The 21,757-nt window shown below is 41.9% G+C and overlaps 1 protein-coding gene across 11 annotated transcripts in view; it reads right to left on the reverse strand.

The window, feature by feature from the left end:
- Positions 1 to 21,757, reverse strand: part of DNAH14 (dynein axonemal heavy chain 14) — a 149,189-nt gene that overhangs the window by 103,640 nt on the left and 23,792 nt on the right. For 10 of the 11 annotated variants that reach the window (XR_014005918.1, XR_014005919.1, XM_081186336.1 and 7 more), the window contains exons 14-24: positions 20,794 to 21,082; positions 18,463 to 18,511; positions 17,750 to 17,847; positions 17,057 to 17,220; positions 14,053 to 14,400; positions 11,924 to 12,265; positions 11,075 to 11,468; positions 9,548 to 9,738; positions 8,392 to 8,637; positions 5,031 to 5,152; positions 2,799 to 2,970 (exon numbers count right to left, since the gene is read on the reverse strand). Coding sequence is in view for 9 of the 11 variants with exons in the window: in XM_081186336.1 (XP_081042462.1) it covers positions 2,799 to 2,970; positions 5,031 to 5,152; positions 8,392 to 8,637; positions 9,548 to 9,738; positions 11,075 to 11,468; positions 11,924 to 12,265; positions 14,053 to 14,400; positions 17,057 to 17,220; positions 17,750 to 17,847; positions 18,463 to 18,511; positions 20,794 to 21,082 (2,415 nt within the window). In the remaining 2 variants the exon portion in view is untranslated. The remainder of the gene's footprint in view (positions 1 to 2,798; positions 2,971 to 5,030; positions 5,153 to 8,391; positions 8,638 to 9,547; positions 9,739 to 11,074; positions 11,469 to 11,923; positions 12,266 to 14,052; positions 14,401 to 17,056; positions 17,221 to 17,749; positions 17,848 to 18,462; positions 18,512 to 20,793; positions 21,083 to 21,757) is intronic. The other variant, XM_081186340.1, reaches the window with a different exon arrangement.

The following is a 21,757-nucleotide window of genomic DNA, read 5'->3' on the forward strand; positions in this document are numbered from 1 at the left end:
TGATTCCCTGGTGGCCCACTGGAATGCGGAGTTAACCAGGGCTATTGACTGTCTGGCTCCGCAGCGCCCTCTCCGATTGCATGGAGCCCGGACAGCCCCGTGGTTTTCCCCGGAGCTGAGGGTGATGAAACAATCGTTGAGACGGCTAGAGCGCCGGTGGCGGAAAACTCATTCTGAATCAGACCGGACACGGGCTAGAGCTCAACGTCGAGCCTACCAAGTGGCAATGGCGACGGCGAAGAGGGCCTTCTTCACCGCCTCCATTGCATCTGCAGAAAACAGCAGCAGGAGACTTTTTCAGGTGGTTCGCAATCTATCGGAACCACCTGCACCACCGGGGCCGGGTAGGGACCCCAAGATCTCCTGCAATGCTTTTGCAAAGTTTTTTGCAGATAAAGTCGCTCAGATTCAGAAGGAGGTAGACTCCACCGTGGGAGCAGGGCCGGGGCGGGAGAGTGCTAGAGTCCTGTCTAGTCAAATTGCGTGGGATCAATTCCAATCTGTTACCTCCGAGGATGTGAGCAGGCTGCTTGGACGAGTGAAACCGACCACCTGTCTCCTTGATCCTTGCCCATCATGGCTGATAAAAGCGAGCCGGGAAGGGCTGGGCGATGGGCTCTGCGGGGTGGTGAATGCTTCCCTCTGTGAGGGAGCCTTCCCAGACCCGCTGAAAGAGGCGGTCATTAAACCACTTCTTAAAAAAAATCTTTAGATCCAGCCAATTTGGCCAACTATCGCCCAGTCTCAAATTTACCATTCTTGGGCAAGGTGATTGAGTGGGTGGTTGCCAAACAACTCCAAGCACGCCTGGAGGATGCGGAACATTTGGATCCCTTCCAATCGGGATTCAGGCCTCACCATGGGACTGAAACTGCCTTGGTCGCGCTGGTTGATGATCTCCGGCGGGCTAGGGACAAAGGTGAGAGCTGTTTCCTAGTTCTGCTGGATCTCTCAGCGGCCTTTGACACCATTGACCATAACATCTTTCTGGACCGTCTAGAGGGGCTGGGAGCTGGGGGCACTGTTATATGGTGGTTCCGCTCCTTTCTCCTGGGCCGTGTCCAGAAAGTGGTGGTGGGTGATGAGTGTTCAGACCCCTGGGCTCTCACTTGTGGGGTGCCTCAGGGTTCCGTCCTCTCCCCCATGCTTTTTAATATCTATATGAAGCCGCTGGGGGAGATCATCAGGGGGTTTGGGCTGGGTGTTCATCAGTATGCAGATGACACCCAGCTCTACCTCTCCTTTAAATCAGAACCAGTGAAGGCAGTGAAGGTCCTGTGTGAGTGCCTGGAGGCTGTTGGAGGATGGATGGCGGCTAACAGATTGAGGTTGAATCCTGACAAGACAGAAGTACTGTTTTTAGGGGACCGGGGGCGGGCGGGTGTGGGGGATTCCCTGGTCCTGAAAGGGGTAACTGTGCCCCTGAAGGACCAGGTGCGCAGCCTGGGAGTCATTTTGGACTCACAGCTGTCCATGCAGGCACAGGTTAATTCTGTGTCCAGGGCAGCTGTCTACCAGCTCTACCTGGTACGCAGGCTAAGACCCTACCTGCCCGCGGACTGTCTTGCCAGAGTGGTGCATGCTCTAGTTATCTCCCGCTTGGACTACTGCAACGTGCACTATGTGGGGCTACCTTTGAAGGTGACCCGGAAACTGCAATTAATCCAGAATGCGGCAGCTAGACTGGTGACTGGGAGTGGCCACCGGGACCACATAACACCAGTTCTGAGAGATCTGCATTGGCTCCCAGTACGTTTCCGAACACAATTCAAAGTGTTGTTGCTGACCTTTAAAGCCCTAAACGGCCTCGGTCCTGTATACCTGAAGGAGCGTCTCCACCCCCGTCGTTCAGCCCGGACACTGAGATCCAGTGCTGAGGGCCTTCTGGTGGTTCCCTCATTGCGAGAAGTAAGGTTACAGGGAACCAGGCAGAGGGCCTTCTCGGTAGTGGCGCCTGCCCTGTGGAACGCCCTCCCAGCAGATGTCAAAGCAATAAACAACTATTTTACTTTTAAAAGACAACTGAAGGCAGCCCTCTTTAGGGAAGTTTTTAATGTTTGATGCTGTACTGTTTTTAATATTCAGTTGGAAGCCTGGAAGCCGCCCAGAGTGGCTGGGGAAACCCAGCCAGATGGGTGGGGTACAAATAATAAATAATAATAATAATAATAATAATAATAATAATAATAATAATAATTAGAAATCAGAGGTTTATTCATGCAACTATATGCATGCTCTGGCAATTTTGTGAGGTTCATTGAGAGCCTACTCACACAACTGAGACTATGGCAGCTGCCAGCAAAGCATTACCTGCATTATCTCCCAATCTTAATTTCACAATTCAGCATAAACGTGTCACTGGCTGGTGAGTGGAGGGTTCAATCCTAACAGCCCTAGGGTTATGGTTCCCCACAGGAACATGAAGCATCACCCAGCAGGATGGCATTCTTGTTCAATCCTGCTGGCTACAATGTGCTATTACGCAACCGCTTCCCTTTGTCTTTAACTACATAGCTCATCTCCCCTATCTGTTCCTGAAGGGAAATAAATCTAACTTCCCCACAGCAGAAGTCCTGGAACTCTTTACTTCAACAGACATCTCACCCCTTTTGTTTTTGAGAGGGGAGGAATCAGATGCAGTTAATCTCTTCACTGACAACATTTGAAGGACTGTCCTTCAAACTTCTGATATTAGTGCAAACATTCTGGTGGCCGAAATAACAACAGCCCATACCTCACTTCAAACAGGTCTTTTGGGGGTTGCATCCACTGCAATTAAAAAACTTAGTATTGTTTACCTCGAGAGCCTTCTGTATTTTCTCTAAGTGTGCATTGTTGGTTTGCAGAGTTTCAAAAACTCCTGCTGTTGTAGTTGCCCTAAGAGCATTTGGATTATCTTCTGTACGTTTCATGAGATCTTTCCATTTGCTATCAACTTGAGAGAAAAGATTTGATTCTTCTGGAAGCTGTCTGTTTTTAAAAAACAAATATTCTTAAAGCATAAAATGTAGAACAATGAATTTGTCTTCATGGAACAGTTACACTATTCCTATAGTCTGTATTTAAAGCACACATTTACAGTAACACTGAATTAACAGTGTGTCCCACAGGACAAAGGAGGACTTTTGGAGCAAGGGCTGGATGGGGCAAAGACAAGCACCTGGGCAGAGAGGAAGAGGCCAGGGAACTCAGAAAAAAGGGAAGCCAGGATGATGCAACAAGGTAGATGAATAAAGGAAGATGGGAGCATTGGGGGAGAACTGCAGAATAAAAGGTGGGTTCTTTGGGGGCTTTTTAGGAATTAATAAACACTAGGAAAGGTACTCTCACATTAAACATACAGAGACAAACAAAACTCACAAAGAAAAGGAAACCCAAGTCCACAGACAGACAAGAAGTAGAAGCCAACTATAAGCTAAGCTGTCAGATTCACCTCATACGAAGGAATGAAATGAACTGAGTGAGGATGGGAAGTACATACACACTCAACTCTCAACATTTTCTAACTTGGACACTAGATGGTGATATTACCCATGTGATAACCTTCCGCCCATAGTAAATCATGGTTTGTTTGGGAGTGAGCCTGAGTTCAAAGCTAATAATACTGTAAGCCAAATCATGTCTTAACTCTGGGTAGCACAGCAGCAGCAGCAAGATCAGGGGAGAACCCAAGTAGCAACCATTTTTGCTCTCAGTACCTACACCAGTGGTGGGGTACCTCTGACACGTGGGACTAATTGGGCCCAGCACAGATCCAATTTTGGTCCTAACCAGGTCCACCTGTCACATACTTGAAGTTATATATGATGTCAGGTGTGGAGTAAAGAAACAATCAAATGCTTAAAGTATGCTCCCAATTGTTCATTGTTCCTCAGCAAGTGGGGCTTGGTGACAATAAGCTCATTTGAAGCTGCTCATTTGCAGGTGTGGTTTGGATCCAAACCATACCTGCAAATGGACATTTTCCCTTCATGGGCAGCTTTAGAAGAGTTTGGATTTGATATCCCACTTTATCACTACCCGAAGGAGTCTTAAAGCAGCTAACATTCTCCTTTCCCTTCCTCCCCCACAACAAACACTCTGTGAGGTGAGTGGGGCTGAGAGACTTCAGAGAAGCGTGACTGGCCCAAGGTCACCCAGCAGCTGCATGTGGAGGAGCGGAGACACGAACCCGGTTCCCCAGATTACAAATCTACCACTCTTAATCACTACACCACACTGGCTCTCAAGTCTGCAAAGGAAAAATGGCTATTTGTGGGCACGATTTGAAGCCCAACTGAATCTGCAAATGGACAAAGTGGTTTGGTGGTTCCAAAGGAGTTTGCTGTCTGTGTAAGCATTAACAGCAAGCCCCTTTGAAGTTGTCACCTGATGTCATAAGGCAATTGACAGGTGGACAGGTGGGCATTTCTGATCTAGTCCTCAGGTTGAAAAAGATTCCCCATCTCTGACTGCTACATGCTTGCTCATTCATCTTCAGCCATGGTTTTGTTTAATATTACAGGTGTATTAGGCCCCACTGTAGTTCCCACCAAACCAAAAGAGTACCAAATACATTTCAGAACAGGAATTAGGAAAAAAAATTATGATGAACAAATTCATGTTTTATTTTAGCTTAGATATGAAATCTTAATTATTCAGTATAGGTTAGACCAGGGGTCTGCAACCCACGGCTCCGGAGCCGCATGTGGCTCTTTTACACCTTTGCTGCGGCTCCGGGGCGGATACTAGCGAGGGGAGGAGGCACATTGTGCGCCCCGACACTCCCCACTGTGGTGGGCGCTGTACTGGCTGTGACGTCGCATGGGGGCGGTGCGTTAGTCACGCACCGTCCCGACGTCACCTTCCCGCCCGCTGTCAGATCAGACATTAAGGTAAGAAACAATATATGCAGTGTTATATTTGTTTTAAATGTCACAATGATTTTGCGGCTCCCAGTTGTTTTTTCTTCGGAAACGGGTCCAAGTGGCTCTTTTTTCTTAAAGGTTGCAGACCCCTGGGTTAGACAGTACTGCTGGACCAAACCTTACCTTTTTATTTCTGGAGCACAAAAGATTGGCTCAAGATAAATCCAATTCCTTTGACAATTCAACCATTCCTCCAGAGTACAAGAAAATAGGTTTAGTTTACGATCCCAAGCATCCACAAGACTCTACCATAAAAACAGAATAATCATAAACTGAAGCAATATCATATAATCCTCTTTTATAAACATGGCTTAGCAAATCAAACTCACAGTCAGATTCACAACATCACAAGTTGGTAACCTCATATCTTGATTACTGCAATGCCCTCCATAAGACTACCCTTATGCATGGTGTGGAAACTGCAATACAGGCAAGTCCCCGTTTATGCAGGGGTTGAATTGTGATGCACTGAACGCATTGATGGAAAGCTCATATGCCTGCTGTGCCCTACCTTACCCCCTTCCGGGACCAAAATCAAAGTGTGTGTCAGCGACCACAAGCGTACCAAATGCATGCAAACTGTGAGTTCCATGTACGGCAGCAGCAAGGTTGCCAAGTGGTGTGGCTAGCCATGGACATGTAACTTCTTGTAAAAAGAACTTCACTAGCTTCCAATTAGTTAATAGGTCAGGTTTAATGTTTTCATATTAATGTATTCTTCTTTGGCGATCACTCGTAGCCGAGTAAGATTGTCTTCTATAAACATGCTTTTAACAATGAGTCCATGACTGTGGAGGCTAATTCTGGACCCACACATCCTTCCACAGTGGGGACATTGGTTCCCAGGTGGGAGTTGATCACGGTGTGGATTTGCCAAGTGTGCCTTCCTCTTAGCATGTTTCTCCCTTGAGTTCTGTGTTTGAGTGTCTTCAAAGTCCATGACACCTTTGGCAAAAGCTGTTCTCCAAGGGGAGCGCTCACAGGCAAGTGTTTCCCAGTTGTCCCAGTTCCCATTTTTTTAGATTTGCCTTTAGACAAGTCTTTAAACCTCTTTTGTTGACCACCAGCATTACGCTTTCCATTTTTAAGTTCAGAATAGAGTAGTTGCTTTGGAAGATGATAATCAGGCATCCGCACAACATGACCAGTCCAACGAAGTTGATGTTGAAGAATCATTGGTTCAGCACTGGTGATCTTTGCTTCATCCAGTACACTGATATTAGTTCATCTGTCTTCCCAAGTGATGTGTAAGATTTTTCGGAGACGTCGTTGATGGAATCTTTCGAGAAGTTGGAGATGGCGTTTGTAAGTGGTCCATGTTTCACAAGCATACAGTAAGGTTGGTAGTACAATAGCTTTGTAAACAAGCATTTTGGTTTCCCCGCAAATGTCCCAGTCCTCAAACACTCTGCACATCAATCGGGAGAAAGCCACTCGCAGAGCTCAGGCGATGCTAGATTTCAGCATCAATGTTGACCCTTGTGGAAAGATAACTGCCTAGGTAGGAGAAGTCTTTGTCTTTGTCTAGCTCCTTCCCTTTGACCTAACACCTTGGGTGACCCTGCTGGGAGTACGAGATTCCAGATGGCTTCGCTCACAAGGGTTATAGGAATGTGCAAGCCCACTCACCATGACAAGGTGATGATCCAGCAAGTGAGATATTAATGTACAAGTCCTTAAACACAGTGCTGTTTTTCTAGAAAAAGAGGTGCCAGAACTCAACATGAATGCCTCCCTCTTTCTCTTAGAATGGCAATGGCACCCACCTAAGAGGTTCCAGAATACACTAGAAAGGTGCCAGAACTGAGTTCTGGGGAGTTCCCCCTGAAAAAAAGCTCTGCCTAAACAGCTCAGGACCAGGTTACCTGAAACCATGCCTTCTTCCATATAGACCTGAGTACACATTGCTATGGTTTTCAGAGACCCTCCTGGCTGTGCCACAAGCTGCAGGTCTGTCAAAAATGAGGAAGACAGCCTTTTATGCAGTAGTACGTAAAATCCAGAAAAGCCTTCCACTCAGAAATAAGGCATTAGTCAACACTGTTACAGTTCCAACACATGTTGAAAGTTTCTTTTATTTCTGGATTTTGCTGGTTCATGATGCCTACCTTTGTGGTTTTAAATTGATCTGACTACAGATTGCCTTCTGAGTTTAATATTATTGTATATTTTGTATTTGTTTTGTATTTTTTACTCTTGTACACCTCCGGAAGATGCTTACATGACAAGCAGTATAATTTTTTTAATTAATTAATTAAGAATTGTAATTATTTAAAGCATTGGTCTTCAACTGGTGTACTGCAACTCACAGGTGAGTAACAATTATATGTAACAGATACAGATAGGTAGCCGTGTTGGACAATGACAGTTCTCTTTCTCAAGCTCTGGGAGGAAGACCTTTCATTGCCTACAGACAGCCACCCAATCTTAAACAACTCCTAACCCACAATAATACTATAACCAGACTTAACACGGACACTGGCACCAGAGCCTGCAATAAACCCAGTTGCCAACTTTGCTGCCACATACACCCGGACAACACCATTACTGGCCCCAACAACATCACACATACCATCTCGGGACTATTCAATTGCTCATCGTCTAACATTGTGTATGCCATCAAATGCCAACAGTGTCCTTCAGTTCTATATATTGGACAAACAGGCCAAACCTTACGCCAAAGAATAAACGGACATAAATCTGACATCAAGAATCACAAAACAGAGAAACCAGTAGAACACTTCAATTTCCCAGGACATTCTATACAAGATCTCAAAGTAGCTGTTTTACTACAAAGGAATTTCAGAAATAGACTGGAAAGAGAAGCTGCTGAATTGCAACTCATTACCAAACTTAAAACCATGGAGAGACCTGGTTTGAACAAAGACATTGGATTCTTATCCCATTATACATGACTAAGCCATTTCTCACCTTCTCACCCCTTGCCCTTTCCTGTAAGACCTATTACAGTCGTTAAGAGTCGTCAACAGGCTCATCTCAGCTATCTGCCAATCTCCCATTCCCACCACCCTTCTGAGTAATACCCCTCCCCACCTTCTCACTATATAGAAGGATCTGGCAACTTCTGTTTCAGTGTATCTGAAGAAGTGTGCATGCACACAAAAGCTCATACCAAGAACTAACTTAGTTAGTCTTTAAGGTGCTACTGGAAGGAATTTTTTTAATTATATGTAAAGCGGGCCACACATGCAGTGTCATGACCATTTTTTGGAGACAGAATGCAAAAGAAATGTAAATGATAAAGGAGGAGAAAAATATAGTTGAACAAATTTTATATAGATAAAAAAAAATACATAATTTAAAAATGTGAAATAGGTCTAGTGTTAGAGCCATCTGGGAAGTTCAAACATTACTGTTTTAAATAATCATTTTGGGAGATGTTGGATTTCCAAAATGGAAAGTAACTACGTATGACTGAATAACTGAATACAAACTCTATTCAAACATCTCGAGTAAGATTTACCTTAATTGGTCCAATGAAACAAGAACCTTTAATTGTTGAAATTGTCACTTGAGAATCTTCTAACAAAGCAATTATATCTTCAGCTGATGAAATAATCAAAGTAGTTGATGTTTCAGTGTGATATTGAGATAAATGAAATTCAGTTTTGTACCAAATGTCAATTATCCTTTTCAGCATCGCTTCAAGAGTTGCTTCATTGGACGCTGTTACAGATACCTCATTTATTTCTTTTCTATACTGAAACATCTAAAAGTTTAAAAATTAGAAACATTTTTGTCTGCTGGTAGACAGAAAGAGATAAATATTGTTAAATGAATAGCTGTTATATTCAGAAAATGTATTCACAAAGAAAGTAATTTTCAAGATTCCCTGTTTGACTTGAGGCTAATGCAATATCCTTATTATTGCCACCTCCATGATTTCTCCTGATAAAATTTATTCGTATACCCCTATGGTACATTATACACAGTTCACCAAAAGAAGGAGAACAGGAATTCCTGGGCTCTAGATAGAATGTAATGGTAGTTTGATTCCTGTGGCTTCACAGTTATGCCCCCTGCCATGCTACTATCATTCAAATGATGGAATCACACTTGCTACGTGCGCAAAGTAAAAAGAGAAATTATTCAAAATGTACAACCAACACAAAATTCTGACTTTTGCACAGAAAAGTCTGGCACCTGACCAAAGGCTGAAAATCCAGCATGGCCTCATCTTGTATCTAATTATGACAATGGCTACTTCTGAAATCAACCAAGTTGTGGCTTTTTTAATTCCAGACAGTTGTGGTGTCCATTTATTCACACCCCCTTGTTAGCCAGGATCCCTGGGGGGCGGGGACTCTGCGGCTGGGCATGCAATCACCACGTAAAGAGGCTTAATTAGAAGCCTCAGGAACATGCAGTTTCTCAAAGCTTTTTGGCTCCATTTCATATATCCAGTGACCTGAACCATATATCTAAGAAGAGACCAACTGAACTGATCCCAACAAATATGGGCAAGACAAATATGCTAGTTCTCTAGCTACTTTAAAATGAAATAGATAAATCTATTAACTGTAAAACTTGAAAAAATGCCCAAGAGACTACAAAACCTAGAGGATGGGGGGGGGGTATTCTACAGCATAATAAATGGTACTTATAAATCACGCAATTACATTGAATTCCAGAATCTTATCCAGGGTCAGTCTTTTATCCCCATTAATTGTCTGCTTAACAATATTCTGTATTGTTTCCCAATGCCGCAGCTGAAGACAGGGATTCCGTAAAGCTATAATGATAGGCAAAAATTCCTTGAACTCATACAATGATTTCTTCATAGCTGGTAAAATAGTATTTTCTGGCAAGCCTTCAAAATATGAAAATATTATGGACACATCAAAACACTTTTCATAAAGAAGTTTATTTCAAAAAATATTCATTTCTTTTGTGAGCTTTTTCTGGTCTTTTTTCATGGGTGCCTTCATATTAAAGCTATTTTATTTTCCCAAATAACATTCTGAATTATTTTCTATTTACAAGGAATGTGGCATCCAGCAGTGCTGGGTTTAGGGGGCAGAGGGGGCTTCAGCTCCCCCAATATTTTTCAGCAGGGGGTGGCACCCCCCCCCAATATTGAGGGGGCTGCTATCCCCCACCACCCAAGGCACCCTCCACGCACCCCAGCATCAGCCCCAACTTCCATCCAGCAGCCCAGGAGCGAGGCAGCAGCTGGGACGAGCACAGGAGATTTCTGCTCCACTCGTCCCATTTGCAGCCTGGCAACCTGGGATCCCAGGAACCAGGTGGCGGCTGGGATGAGTGCAGGCAATCTTTGCTTCGCTCGTTCCAGCTGCAGCCCAGGAGCCAGGTGGGGTCTGGGACGAGCAAGCACAGAAATGGCACACACTGGGTGGTGTCACATGGCGCATCACATGACACATCACATGACCATGAACTCTCAATGTGGGGGGCAAGTGGGTGCCCCTGGTGGCATCCATATTCTGAATTGCCTTAGGAGAGTGAGAAAAATTCTCAGGGATGACTCACACCCCGGCCATCACCTCTTTAATCTTCTACCCTTGGGCAGGAGATATAGAAGTATAATCAGCCGTACCAACAGGCTAAAAAATAGCTTCTCTTTGTAGGCTGTTAGGCTGTTGAACGGAAAATAACATAGCGCCATTGACTTGCAAGGTGGTGTGTTGTTCGATTAGCAAGCAGAGTGTAATGAGACTGAGTGTTGGGGGGGGGAGGCTCATTTAATTTCATTGTACACAGGTTGTACAATGACAATAAAGGTATTATTATTATTATTATTATTATCATCATCATATTACTAATATTTGACATAGTCACGACAATCAAGAAGTACATACAGTTTTTCTCTCTCACAAATAATCGTTCTTTTAGAAAGCTCAAAGTTTGGCACAATGAACTGACCAAGGGAGACATTTGAGCAAGCACAATATGATTTGTTCTCTTTGTTCAGAACACTGCTATGCCATAATTATCTATCTCTTGTGTTAAAATAATCTAACACAGTGAAAACACTGGGCAATTTAGCCTTTTGTTGATAAACCTCCATAGTGGAACTAAAGCCAAAGTTGTCATTATTCCATTTCAAAACCCAGTTTTTAATATCTAAAGAAACCATTTTTATTTCAATTAATTCATAACTACTGCAATTATATTTTTTTTCTTACCTTTTTCCAGAATCTGTACAATCTGCATGAATCTGTTAACATCTCTTTGAATTAAATCCACGTCAAGGTTCCAAAAAATTGTATGTTTCCAGTTAAAAAAAAGCCTAGCCCATTCCTGCCTTGAATCCCACAACAATTTACGCAATACTAGATCACTTTCAATTTCAGAGAGCTCAACAGTTGCCCTCTGACAGTCTCCAGACTGAGCTCCATGTGACATCTTTTCCAAGGATGTAGATTTCATCTCACTAACTGAACTGTCAAAAACAGTCTGGTAATTTGCATAGTTCATTATTTTCTCACTAATATCAGCTGCTTCTTCTATTAGGCTTTCAATAATCTCATTAGCCATCTTAGGCAAGGTTTCACTGAGGAGAAGGACAGGATTTCGTACCTAAAACACAAAATAAATGATAAAGCAATCCCAAGAATGCAGTGGAGAGGGGGCAGCCAGGAATTTTCATACATCTTGGATAAAAATCTTAGCCAAATTGGGGGTTCACCTTGGTTTTGAGTTGGATTCTAATGAGCTGCTGAAGCTTGTTTCTAAGTCTGGTTTGGGAGAACTTTGAAAATTTTGAGGTATAATTAAAGCAGCTGTCCATCACACAGCTTCCATATTACTATTTGCTAGAGGCAGGTCCACTTCCAAAGATTCTTCTCCATCACGTCTCTGTTTAACTTAATATATTTTACATCGGGCACGACCTAATTTAATTAGTTTCTCATTTTACCTCCAAAAACAAAAATGCAGTCAAAGCTAACAGGGAAATTAAGTGCTCCTATGCTTTGGTCTCATTCCTCTGCAACTATAAACAAGGTAAAAATGATATTTCACTAGTAACTTACTTTGTTTTTGTATTCCCTCAGTTCAGCCTGAAGATTGTCAATATATTCTGCCAATCCTTCATTGAACTTTATAACATAATCATCCTTCATTTTTTCACAAATAAGGATAGTTGACTGAAGATTCTGGAGTGTTCGCACAACAGTCTGATAGAGAGCAAGTTGCTGAAGTGGAAGAAAGATATCATAGTCTTTTGCAATGAAGTAGAGCTCAGAAAGACTGTTATACTGAACCTTTATTTTTGGTAGTTCTTCAGAAATTTGTTGGAGATATAGCAAATGTTCAATGAATCCATCCACCGTCAGTAGTTCTTTGCTCAGCTTTGCAACTGCTGTCCTGATGACCTAAATGCAATGACATATTAATAAAACATTTGAATATATTGTTAGACTGCTGGGAAGAAAAAGGAGGAAGTGGGCAAAACCATCTTGGCTGCTGACTGGAGAAGCTGCAACCCAGAGATTGGGAAGCATGGCTGGCTACTCTGCACTCAAGCTGGCTGAAGGTATGAGAGAAACAAGGAGAGACACTCTGGAGATGTAATGGTGTGGACTCTCTTCCTCTCCATGTAGATCCAGGTGTATATAGGTGTAAAATAAGCCCTATATCTTAAAACGCTACAGCCTTCTCCATGCCCTGAATTCACAACAGAAAAATGACCCTGGGTGAGTGTCTGTACCCCCTTGAATATTGCTACCACTTGACAGAGATTGGCGTGGCATGTAACAATATATATACCCCCCACCAATATAAAAAAATATTCTCCAGAACAGTGGTTCTCACTATGGGGCAGGACCCAGGGGTTTGTGAGTAGGGGGTGAGTGCTTCAAGAAAGGAAAGAGATTTGCAACAAGCAAATCCAAAGATACTTTCCTGGTAGTAGACAGTATATTTATCTATTGAAGCATTTATATTTATCTATTGAAGCATTTTTCATTATATCATGAAAAATCAAGGCAATGTACACTGCTAGAACATAAGCAACATTAAATAAATTAAATTAAAATGTTAAAATACAACTAATCATTAAGGTGTTCTGTCTCAAATGGTTCTGGAAGCCAATAGGCTGCAGAATATTCATTCATTCATTCATATGAGTGTTTAAGTATAGATCTATCTAAGAAGTTGACAGTCTCAATTGGGGCATAAAGGACAGGGAATTGAGCTCTCAAAAGTAATGGATCTGACTATGACATAATTGTCTTCTCAGCATACTGAGCAGTAGTACTTTGTGCACTAGCTCTATATTGTTACTAGACTTCTGACTAGCTGTTCAATACTTTCCTTTTTATGCTCACCTTTCCACTTTAGCCTGCTGCAACAAGTTGCTGAATCTCACCAACCTGCTAGGTAATACTGAGTTCAGTAAGTTTATTGTGCTAGCTGAAGGCCATGACAAAAGCACAGAAACACAAGCAATTTCAAATACTAAATATAAATCAAGGCATCTACTAAAACAATCAGAATCCTCAATTTCTGGTGAGACTACCACCAGGGAGCCTCCACTACTACACAAAGTGTACTTCAGATTTAGACCTCTGAATTCCCCTTACAGTTCATGGCTATTTTGTCCAATTCCATCTTCCTCATATTGCCTGCTGCCAGTGCAGAAAGGGGTACTTTCTAAAAGAATGCATTGGAGTCATTCAGTAACCACTAAACCCGCTCTATCGGGGAAAGACTGCTTCCTTGAACATACAAGGGTTTTAGAAAGTGATTCCTTGGGTTAGCGTATAAGGGGCAATAACAAATAATGAATAGTATCTTCTAACTAGGTAATATTAGAGTAGCTTCATCTCCAATCCAATCTCCCCCAACACCTGCACTAGCAAAGAGACTGAAGCCAGGTAGCTCTCCCAAGGTGAGAAGGTAGTGGTTCCCCGTGAGATTTGCTTGCATCTGTGATGGTACTGGGGCAGAAGGAGGCTATACAGAAGACATTCTGGCTGGGCATCTCTTCTATACACACACACACACACTTATATCCTACCTTTCCAAATATTTTTCAGTCTTTTCTATGACTGGCATAGCTATTTTGCAAAATTTTGTTTTGCACTGGTGGCAGTGGATTTTTTTTTCATATAAGGCCTTTATCCTAAAAGTTTATTGAATGAAAAACTGAAATACTTACTTCTACAAGATGTACATTCTTTGCATCCATTACTTCATAAAAGCAGCTAAGAATTATACTAATGAGAGCTTCAAAAAATGGGAGGCAATCCTTTTGAAAGTTGAAACTCTGGACCTTAAACATACAGATGTTCTTTTCAGTAACCATACATACAATCTCCTTTATATCAACAGTATAGTTTTCCAGAATGTTTCTGAACTCTGCTGTAGACATTTCTCTATTTAGTGAAAATATAGTGTCAGTTGTATTTTTTGCTTTATCAACCATATTGCAGTAATTTAAAAAGTTTCTGCTGTAAGATTCTACTCGGCCCAGTGAACAACTTTGAAGAGACAGAAGGGTCAGAATCTGCAGAGTAAAACAGGAAACAGATGATAAACTTAGAAGTCAAAGGCACATTATTCTAAGCCAAAATGTTTTAGTGATGCAGAAACAATACTGTAATGATCAAGAAAGCCCAGGTAGCTAATTCAAATGTAATGCTATTTTGAGATTCCTTAAAACAAGCTAAACTCTGGTCAAGTCCTCCTCCTTGCTGTTTGAGGAAAAGAGAGAGTATGTGAGCCCAATGCCTTCCTTGGGCTCACTGCTCATACTCAGTGCTAAATCATTTAAACACAGCCAGCTAGTAATACATAACTGAAACAGCATGGTTGCAAATCTGTATTTAACTGTATTTTAGCTAGTGCACACATAATCCAATAAAATGGATCATCTATTGCTACTGGAACATTTTGGAAACCAGGTCCTCTGAGTGACGAGTAGAAAATCAACCCCCATTTGAATTTTTGTGCGTATTTATTTGCATTACTAGTTGCAAATTGGCTTTATATTCACCAAATACCAATATATTTGTCAGCTGTCAGAATAAGACATATGTGGGCTGGATTTGTGGCAATATCATATTAATTCTTCTAATGCCATATCATGTCTATAATTGAAGCAGGAAAATGGAGCTAGCAATACGATGTAGTTTCTGGGTACTGGGGGAATTCTGCCAGGTGTACAGGAAAATATTCATTTTTAGATTAAGAGAAAAAGAAAGCAATGCCCCAAACAGGTTAAACAGATCTGACCTCCATGAGTTACATAAGGTAACTGAGTTAATAATAGCAACTGAGTATGAGTATGAGTTTGTAGGAGAAGGGTAAGAATAGGACACATTTGCCCTTCTTGAGCTCCTAACTGCTTGCAGTATCCAGGAGGCAGGATTAAGGTTGCAGGAATATGCACTATGAGATTAAAAAGCACCCTCTGCATGTTACATAAATCAGTTTCAAGAACAACTAAAGAAATTACACATTATCCCTTTTCTCATTGTCTCCAGCAACCTCTTTCTCACCCCACTATTTAATAAAGCACTCTGGTGTTTGGACATTAGTCCTTTAACAAAGCTGGAGAAAATTTCTCCATGTCAAAACCTGCTCTTTTCATTTTTCTTATATGCTACAGTAGTACCTTGGGTTACATACGCTTCAGGTTACAGACTCCGCTAACCCAGAAATACTGCTTCAGGTTAAGAACTGTGCTTCAGGATGAGAACAGAAATCGTGCTCCGGCGGTGCAGCAGCAGCAGGAGGCCCCATTAGCTAAAGTGGTGCTTCAGGTTAAGAACAGTTTCAGGTTAAGAACAGACCTCCGGAACGAATTAAGTACTTAACCCAAGGTACCACTGTATAACAAAAACTTGCTACTCTAAACACATCTGTGATCAATAAAGTTGTGGACATTTCAATCCCAAGATGTTCTCATGTCATTCTTGCTGTTTACACAGCAAGAATGGCCTCCGGTTTACTGCGCCCGCAACTAGTTTGCCTCGTACAAAATGACTGGTCTCCCCACCAACCGTAGCATGCCCTCTGCATGGCCGCGCACAGCACCTCCAATCCTCCTGGCAGAATGCTCCTGGTTCATCTCCCCACATTACAGCCCTTGAGGTGCCAGCCGAACTTCAGTTCAGAATGAACGGGCGGAGGAGCCAGGAGAACGGACCAAGAAGGGGTAGTCTTCACTCCGGTCTGCTCTTTGCATATCTAAGGGGGCGGAGCCTACAGTTTTATGCCTTGGGCGGAATCCTTTAGCCCATGGGTAGGCAAACTAAGGCCCGGGGGCTGAATCCGGCCCAATCACATTCTAAATCCGGCCTGCGGACGGTACGGGAATCAGCATGTTTTTACATGAGTAGAATGTGTCCTTTTATTTAAAATGCATCTCTGGGTTATTTGTAGGGCCTGCCTGGTGTTTTTACATGAGTAGAATGTGTGCTTTTATTTAAAATGCATCTCTAGGTTATTTGTGGGGCATAGGAATTAGTTCATTCCCCCCCAAAAAAAATATATAGTCCGGCCCCCCACAAGGTCTGAGGGACAGTGGACCGGCCCCCTGCTGAAAAAGTTTGCTGACCCCTGTTATCTTCCCTAAATGGGGATGGTGACACATGCCCCCCTGCGGCGGCAATCCCAGGCTTCCCTGTTAAAGGGACTGTGTTGAAGGGAGTCACTGGCCATATGCTGAAAGGTTGTCAGTGCACTCCCATGTTAGAGCGAAATAGGGGCAGGCTCTCTGCTTAAACATACGTCTTCGAGAGCCAGCCCACTCCCCAGACAGATCTGTTAACCTTGATGTGCCTCAGATCCCCGGCTGGGGAATGGGAGGGATAAACACCAATTTTAACCCCACAACAAGTTTTCATGCATCATTCATTTCACCCAGGCGGCTCCTGGGGTCGGGGGAGGGTCTCCAAAGAGCTTTTAAGTGCTCCACTTTCTTTACCAGGCTCTAGGAAGGCTTCACACAGGCTCTGGGAGGATCCTATGCAACCTTCCCAGAGCCCGGTAAGCAAAGCTGAGAGCTTAAATGCTCTCTGCCTTCCATGGGGAGCAAGCCCTGCTTGGCACACCAGCTTCTGAAAAGCAGGGATGGTCACACAGGGGTAGTTCCAGGTTTGTTCTGATTATATGTGATTTTGTCTTTACACACTATCCCCTGGAACGTAAAAACGTACTTTGCTTTGATAATCTGGATCTGTTCCTAGAATGAGATCACAGTTTGGCCATGTTGATAAATGCTGTCCTGGTTCAGGATCCATAGAAGGTTGCATTATTTTATGTAAAGATTGAGTTGTGAAGATCGACAGCTGGGCATCTTGAGAAAATGGCAGAACTTGATCTAATAAGAGATAATACAATAGTATTTATAAACTCAGAAACTAGCCCTGGGCATGGAGTATGAATTCTTAATAAATATAAATCAACAACCCCACCCCCATGGATTAACCTATATTTGAAACTTGGGCAAGCGACAGAAACACTTTGCAACAGTAACAGAAATATCAATTCAGATTATTTCAATAACTATATAACTATTTTAAATAAAAAATAAAATTTTAATTTCACCAAGTTTGAAGACATCCTTTTGCGGCTTCTTGCAATTGCTTTTTGTCTTTACCATCCTCAACAATGTGGTGTCATCAGGAAACTAAACCTCACTACTCACTCTTATCTCCAGTAACTTATGAACAAGCTAAAAAAAGCACCGGTCCCAATAGAGATATTTGGGGGACCCCACTTCCTACATTCCTTCACTGTGAGAACTGGCAATTTATTCCTTTTCTCTGCTTCATCAGTTCAAACTATATGTTAATTAAATATTAAAAATTACACCTAGCACTGCACATTGTTTGAGTGAGATTACTTACCAATAATGTTTTCTAGTGCATCCACAATTCCTTGGAACTGCATTGAAAACTCTCTTCTATTAGGAGCTAGATAAAAATCTGTAGCGAATGCTGGAGAGCTAGATAAGAAAACAATGAATTTATTGGCAAAAGGTCTTCAGAAAATGTTAAATATAAAATATAGAACAGCAAAGAGCTTCAAATCTAAAGTGTAGGGCTATCAGGGTGTGTGTGTGCAAGAGAAAGACTCACCTAATATTAGTATTGGATTCTAATACAAATAACATTAAGGAAGTTCACAAAGAAAAAAGCTCTCTGTTTTCTCCTTTCCTCACAGCATTCCCCGTACCCCATCCCATATTGTTCAAGAAGAGCCCTTCTCCAATATTCCGAAAGGATTTTATGGAGTTCTGATCAGGTGGGTTAATAGCATTCAAGCATCAGAAAAATAAGTAAGCAAAGAATACCTGAAAATAGGAAAACTTAACTGAAATAAGAGGTTAGGGAGAGCCAGGACAAAAACAATACGAGAGAAAAAACTGAGGGGACTATGCCTGCCTCCCAGAGTTCTTTGCTCTCCTGCATCCATCATGTGATGAGAGACATTACCCCAACCCATTCAGGTCACCAGCAACCATCTCAAATTGTAAAACTACTGAAATAAATATGTATCCCTTCTGCAGAGTCAGCACAGTATATGATCTGTAAAACAAGGCTCCTATGATTAGACATACCTTTTATATTTCAGTGATTCCACATTGGATTTAGAAGAATGTGTTCTACCTAATCCAAAAAGAAAAGCAAACACTTTAAAAAAAATTAAGCCATTGAAAATATCAATCTTTGAATGGCATCACTTTCCTAAAAGGAAACGTTTTCTACTGAATTCTTAAAACAATAATTTCAAAACATGTTATTTGGATCCATTTAAATTGGAGTTTAATAACAGCTTTGCAATAAAAACCGGCTTGGTCCATCCTCCTTTGTTAGGAGAGATGGGGGAGTGTGCCCACAGGTGCTTCCAGGTGACCTGCTCATTGAGCACTGATCTTGATTTGTTTGCAGGGAAATTAGATGGTGTTAGCTATCTAATGAACATTTATTTGGTTTTCAGGGAAGTGAGACATGTCAAAACAAGCACTGTCCAACAATTTCCAGTACATTTCCCCATCACCTTTCTTATTGCAAAAAGTCTGGTCAACCATATTTTGCCAGTATGAAACAGAATCCCACCCAAATAGCAATAGCCCTCTTGGTTCTTTTGAACGCTTTTGTATATTTCTGGGCATAGGAGTCAACTCCTAGGAGCCGAGGTCCCTTCGGCCCCATCCTATTAATATATTTGAGGGGACCAGACCTCCCCAAAGTTGATAGGCATTGCCATTCCAACGGTGTGTGCGTGCCACATCATGTGATTGATTATGCAGTGTGGGACTTACCTCTGCCCGTCCCCCAATATTTTATTCAACTTGGCATCCTTGTTTCTGGGATAGCTGTCCACGTTGGGGGTGAGCAGTTCCACTTTGAGATGGTTCCAGTACTACTTCATAATAATTTATAATACTTGGATGGCTATTTCCAGCAGAAGGTGCTAGGGGGATGTTTGGCCCCATGGATAGCCACTGAGGTTATTTATATCCCCTATGCTATTTAAGATCTGCATGAAACTGCTGACTGGGGTGATCCACAGCTCTATTTCTCCTTTACAATGGCAAGAGTAGCAGTGGATATGCTGTGCCAGTGCCTGGCTCCTGTAATGGATCAGGTGAAAGCCAATAAACTGAAACATAATCCAGATAATGAGCAGCTGTTAGTGGGTAGCTTCCTACATTGGACAGGCAGGATTCAGTCTGTCCTGAAGGAGCAAGTGCACAGCTTGGAGGTACTTCTGGGTTTGTTACTTTTTCTTGAGGCATAAGTGGCCTCAGCGGTACAGTGCGCCTTGCATCCACTTTGGCTGGTGACCCAACTGCAACCCTATCTGGACAGGGGTAGCCTAACTTCTGTTGTCAACGTTCTCATAACACCTGGGTTAGAATAGTGCAATGTGCTATGCACTGCTTTCTTTATTTTTTTATTTAGTTATTGAGTTTTATATGAAAAAGTACTTTGTGTTACATCTAAAAAAAAAGAAAAAATACAAACTAAATATCCCACCCTCCCATGCCTTTTACCCAACCTGAAGTCATTGTTCAGATCTAAATAATAATAGTGAAGTTCATATAGCCACTAAAGTGTGGAGAATCCAAAAGTTGCTGATACCAACATAAAGGAAAATGTTAACACAACCATACCTTACGGAATGTGGCAGGTACAAATTTGAAGATGGTTGAGAAACTGCAGCTAGCGCAGAATCCAATAATCAGATTTCTGATTGGGGCAAGACAATCTGAGCAGATAATAATGTCAATTCTGGCACAACTGCAGTGGCTTCCAATTAATTTCTGGGCTCAATTCAAAGTGCTGCTTTTGACCCATAAAGTTTTATGCAGCTCAGGACTGCAATACCTGCCTCTCCCCGCAGAAACGTACCTGGAAATTTCTCCATGTGCCTCTTCCTAGAAAGCTGCAGAGGATTGCAACATAACAGGCCTATTTGTTTTACTCTGCTAAAGACTTCATAGCCTTACAACCTGTATTTCTCACACATGTGGGATAGGAGGTTTAAATTGTAATCTACAGATTTAATCCTCTATCCATCTCCTACATAAACATGGTGTGATAGCTGCAGAGCTAATGTCACTTGTCACTGGGCCCGTCCACATTTCTGCTTGTCCCATGTCTAGAGAGCACAGGTCCAAGCAGTTGTTTTCCTTGCCCTGATCATTTCTCTTCGGTACTAAATTGGAGCAAACGTCAATCTGGATAAAACTCAAAAAGCACTAAAGAGTGCTTTTCCCCATGGGGAAAGCAGTGGGACAAGAGGAAGCATGGCTAAGTCCACTGGCCCAACAGTTAGATCTTGGAGAGATGGTATATCTAATGTGACTCTGAGTTGCGCATCTGTGCTCATGCAGAATCAAAGACTCAAAACTGTAATCTCAAAGAACTCAGGTTACTCTTACTCAAAATGGTTTTTTCATCGCTGGATGCATTTGACTGTAGTAGCACAGAATTTTCCGATCCCTCATGTTTGCTTTGTCTGTCACTTGGAGATAATTGTTTCAAATCTTCATCTTCCAATGTTTCATTGAAAGGTACTAATGAGGTTTCTGAGAGATAATCATCATCATCCTCCTGGATGTATTTTCGACAAAGTTCCTTTTCATAAGGAATTCTAAGCTCTATATTTATTTTAAATATTGGCACATATTCTTCCTCTCCTCTCAGTTGCCTTTTCACATCTTCCAGTATCTAAATTTGTATAAGAAAAACAAAAATGGCTTACATTTTTATTAAGTTTTTAATCATTTAAATGCAAATGGGAAATCTGCACAGTATGAAAAATTATGTGAAAAATATTATTTAAAAAGTATTTAATTATAAGATAGAAATAATAATATTCAGAAAAATAATATATTAATAAGGAACAAAACTGAATAATCCACAGCATTAATATATTATAAATCTGTTTATTCTTGCTTGAATATGAGGGGTTACTGTTGAGGTAGGTCCAGAGACTAGAGTTAGTGCAGAACCTGGCAGCTAGGTTGCTCGTGGGGTCAAACTACTACTAGGACACAACACTTTGTAGGATCTTCTCTCAGGCCAACTTCAAATTATTATTATTATTATTATTATTATTATTATTATTATTATTATTATTATTATTTGAATTTACACAATACCTGGAGGTCTCAGGGGTTCACAGAAAATACTTTTGGGGACCAATTTCTAAAGCCCTATATACCGAAAGACCCAGTTACTTGAGAGACCACCTTATCCAATAGGTCGCTGCATTCTGCAGGAGCTTCTTCCTAAAGTCCCAAAAATATCACCAGCCTGCTCCACATTAACAATCCGTAACGGAGTTTTCAGTGTGGCATCTATGTTTCATTATGACGGGTACCCAAGATATGTATTTCCCAG

Source organism: Podarcis bocagei (genome assembly GCF_964188305.1).
Source record: "Podarcis bocagei genome assembly, chromosome: 3".
Taxonomy (NCBI): domain Eukaryota; kingdom Metazoa; phylum Chordata; class Lepidosauria; order Squamata; family Lacertidae; genus Podarcis; species Podarcis bocagei.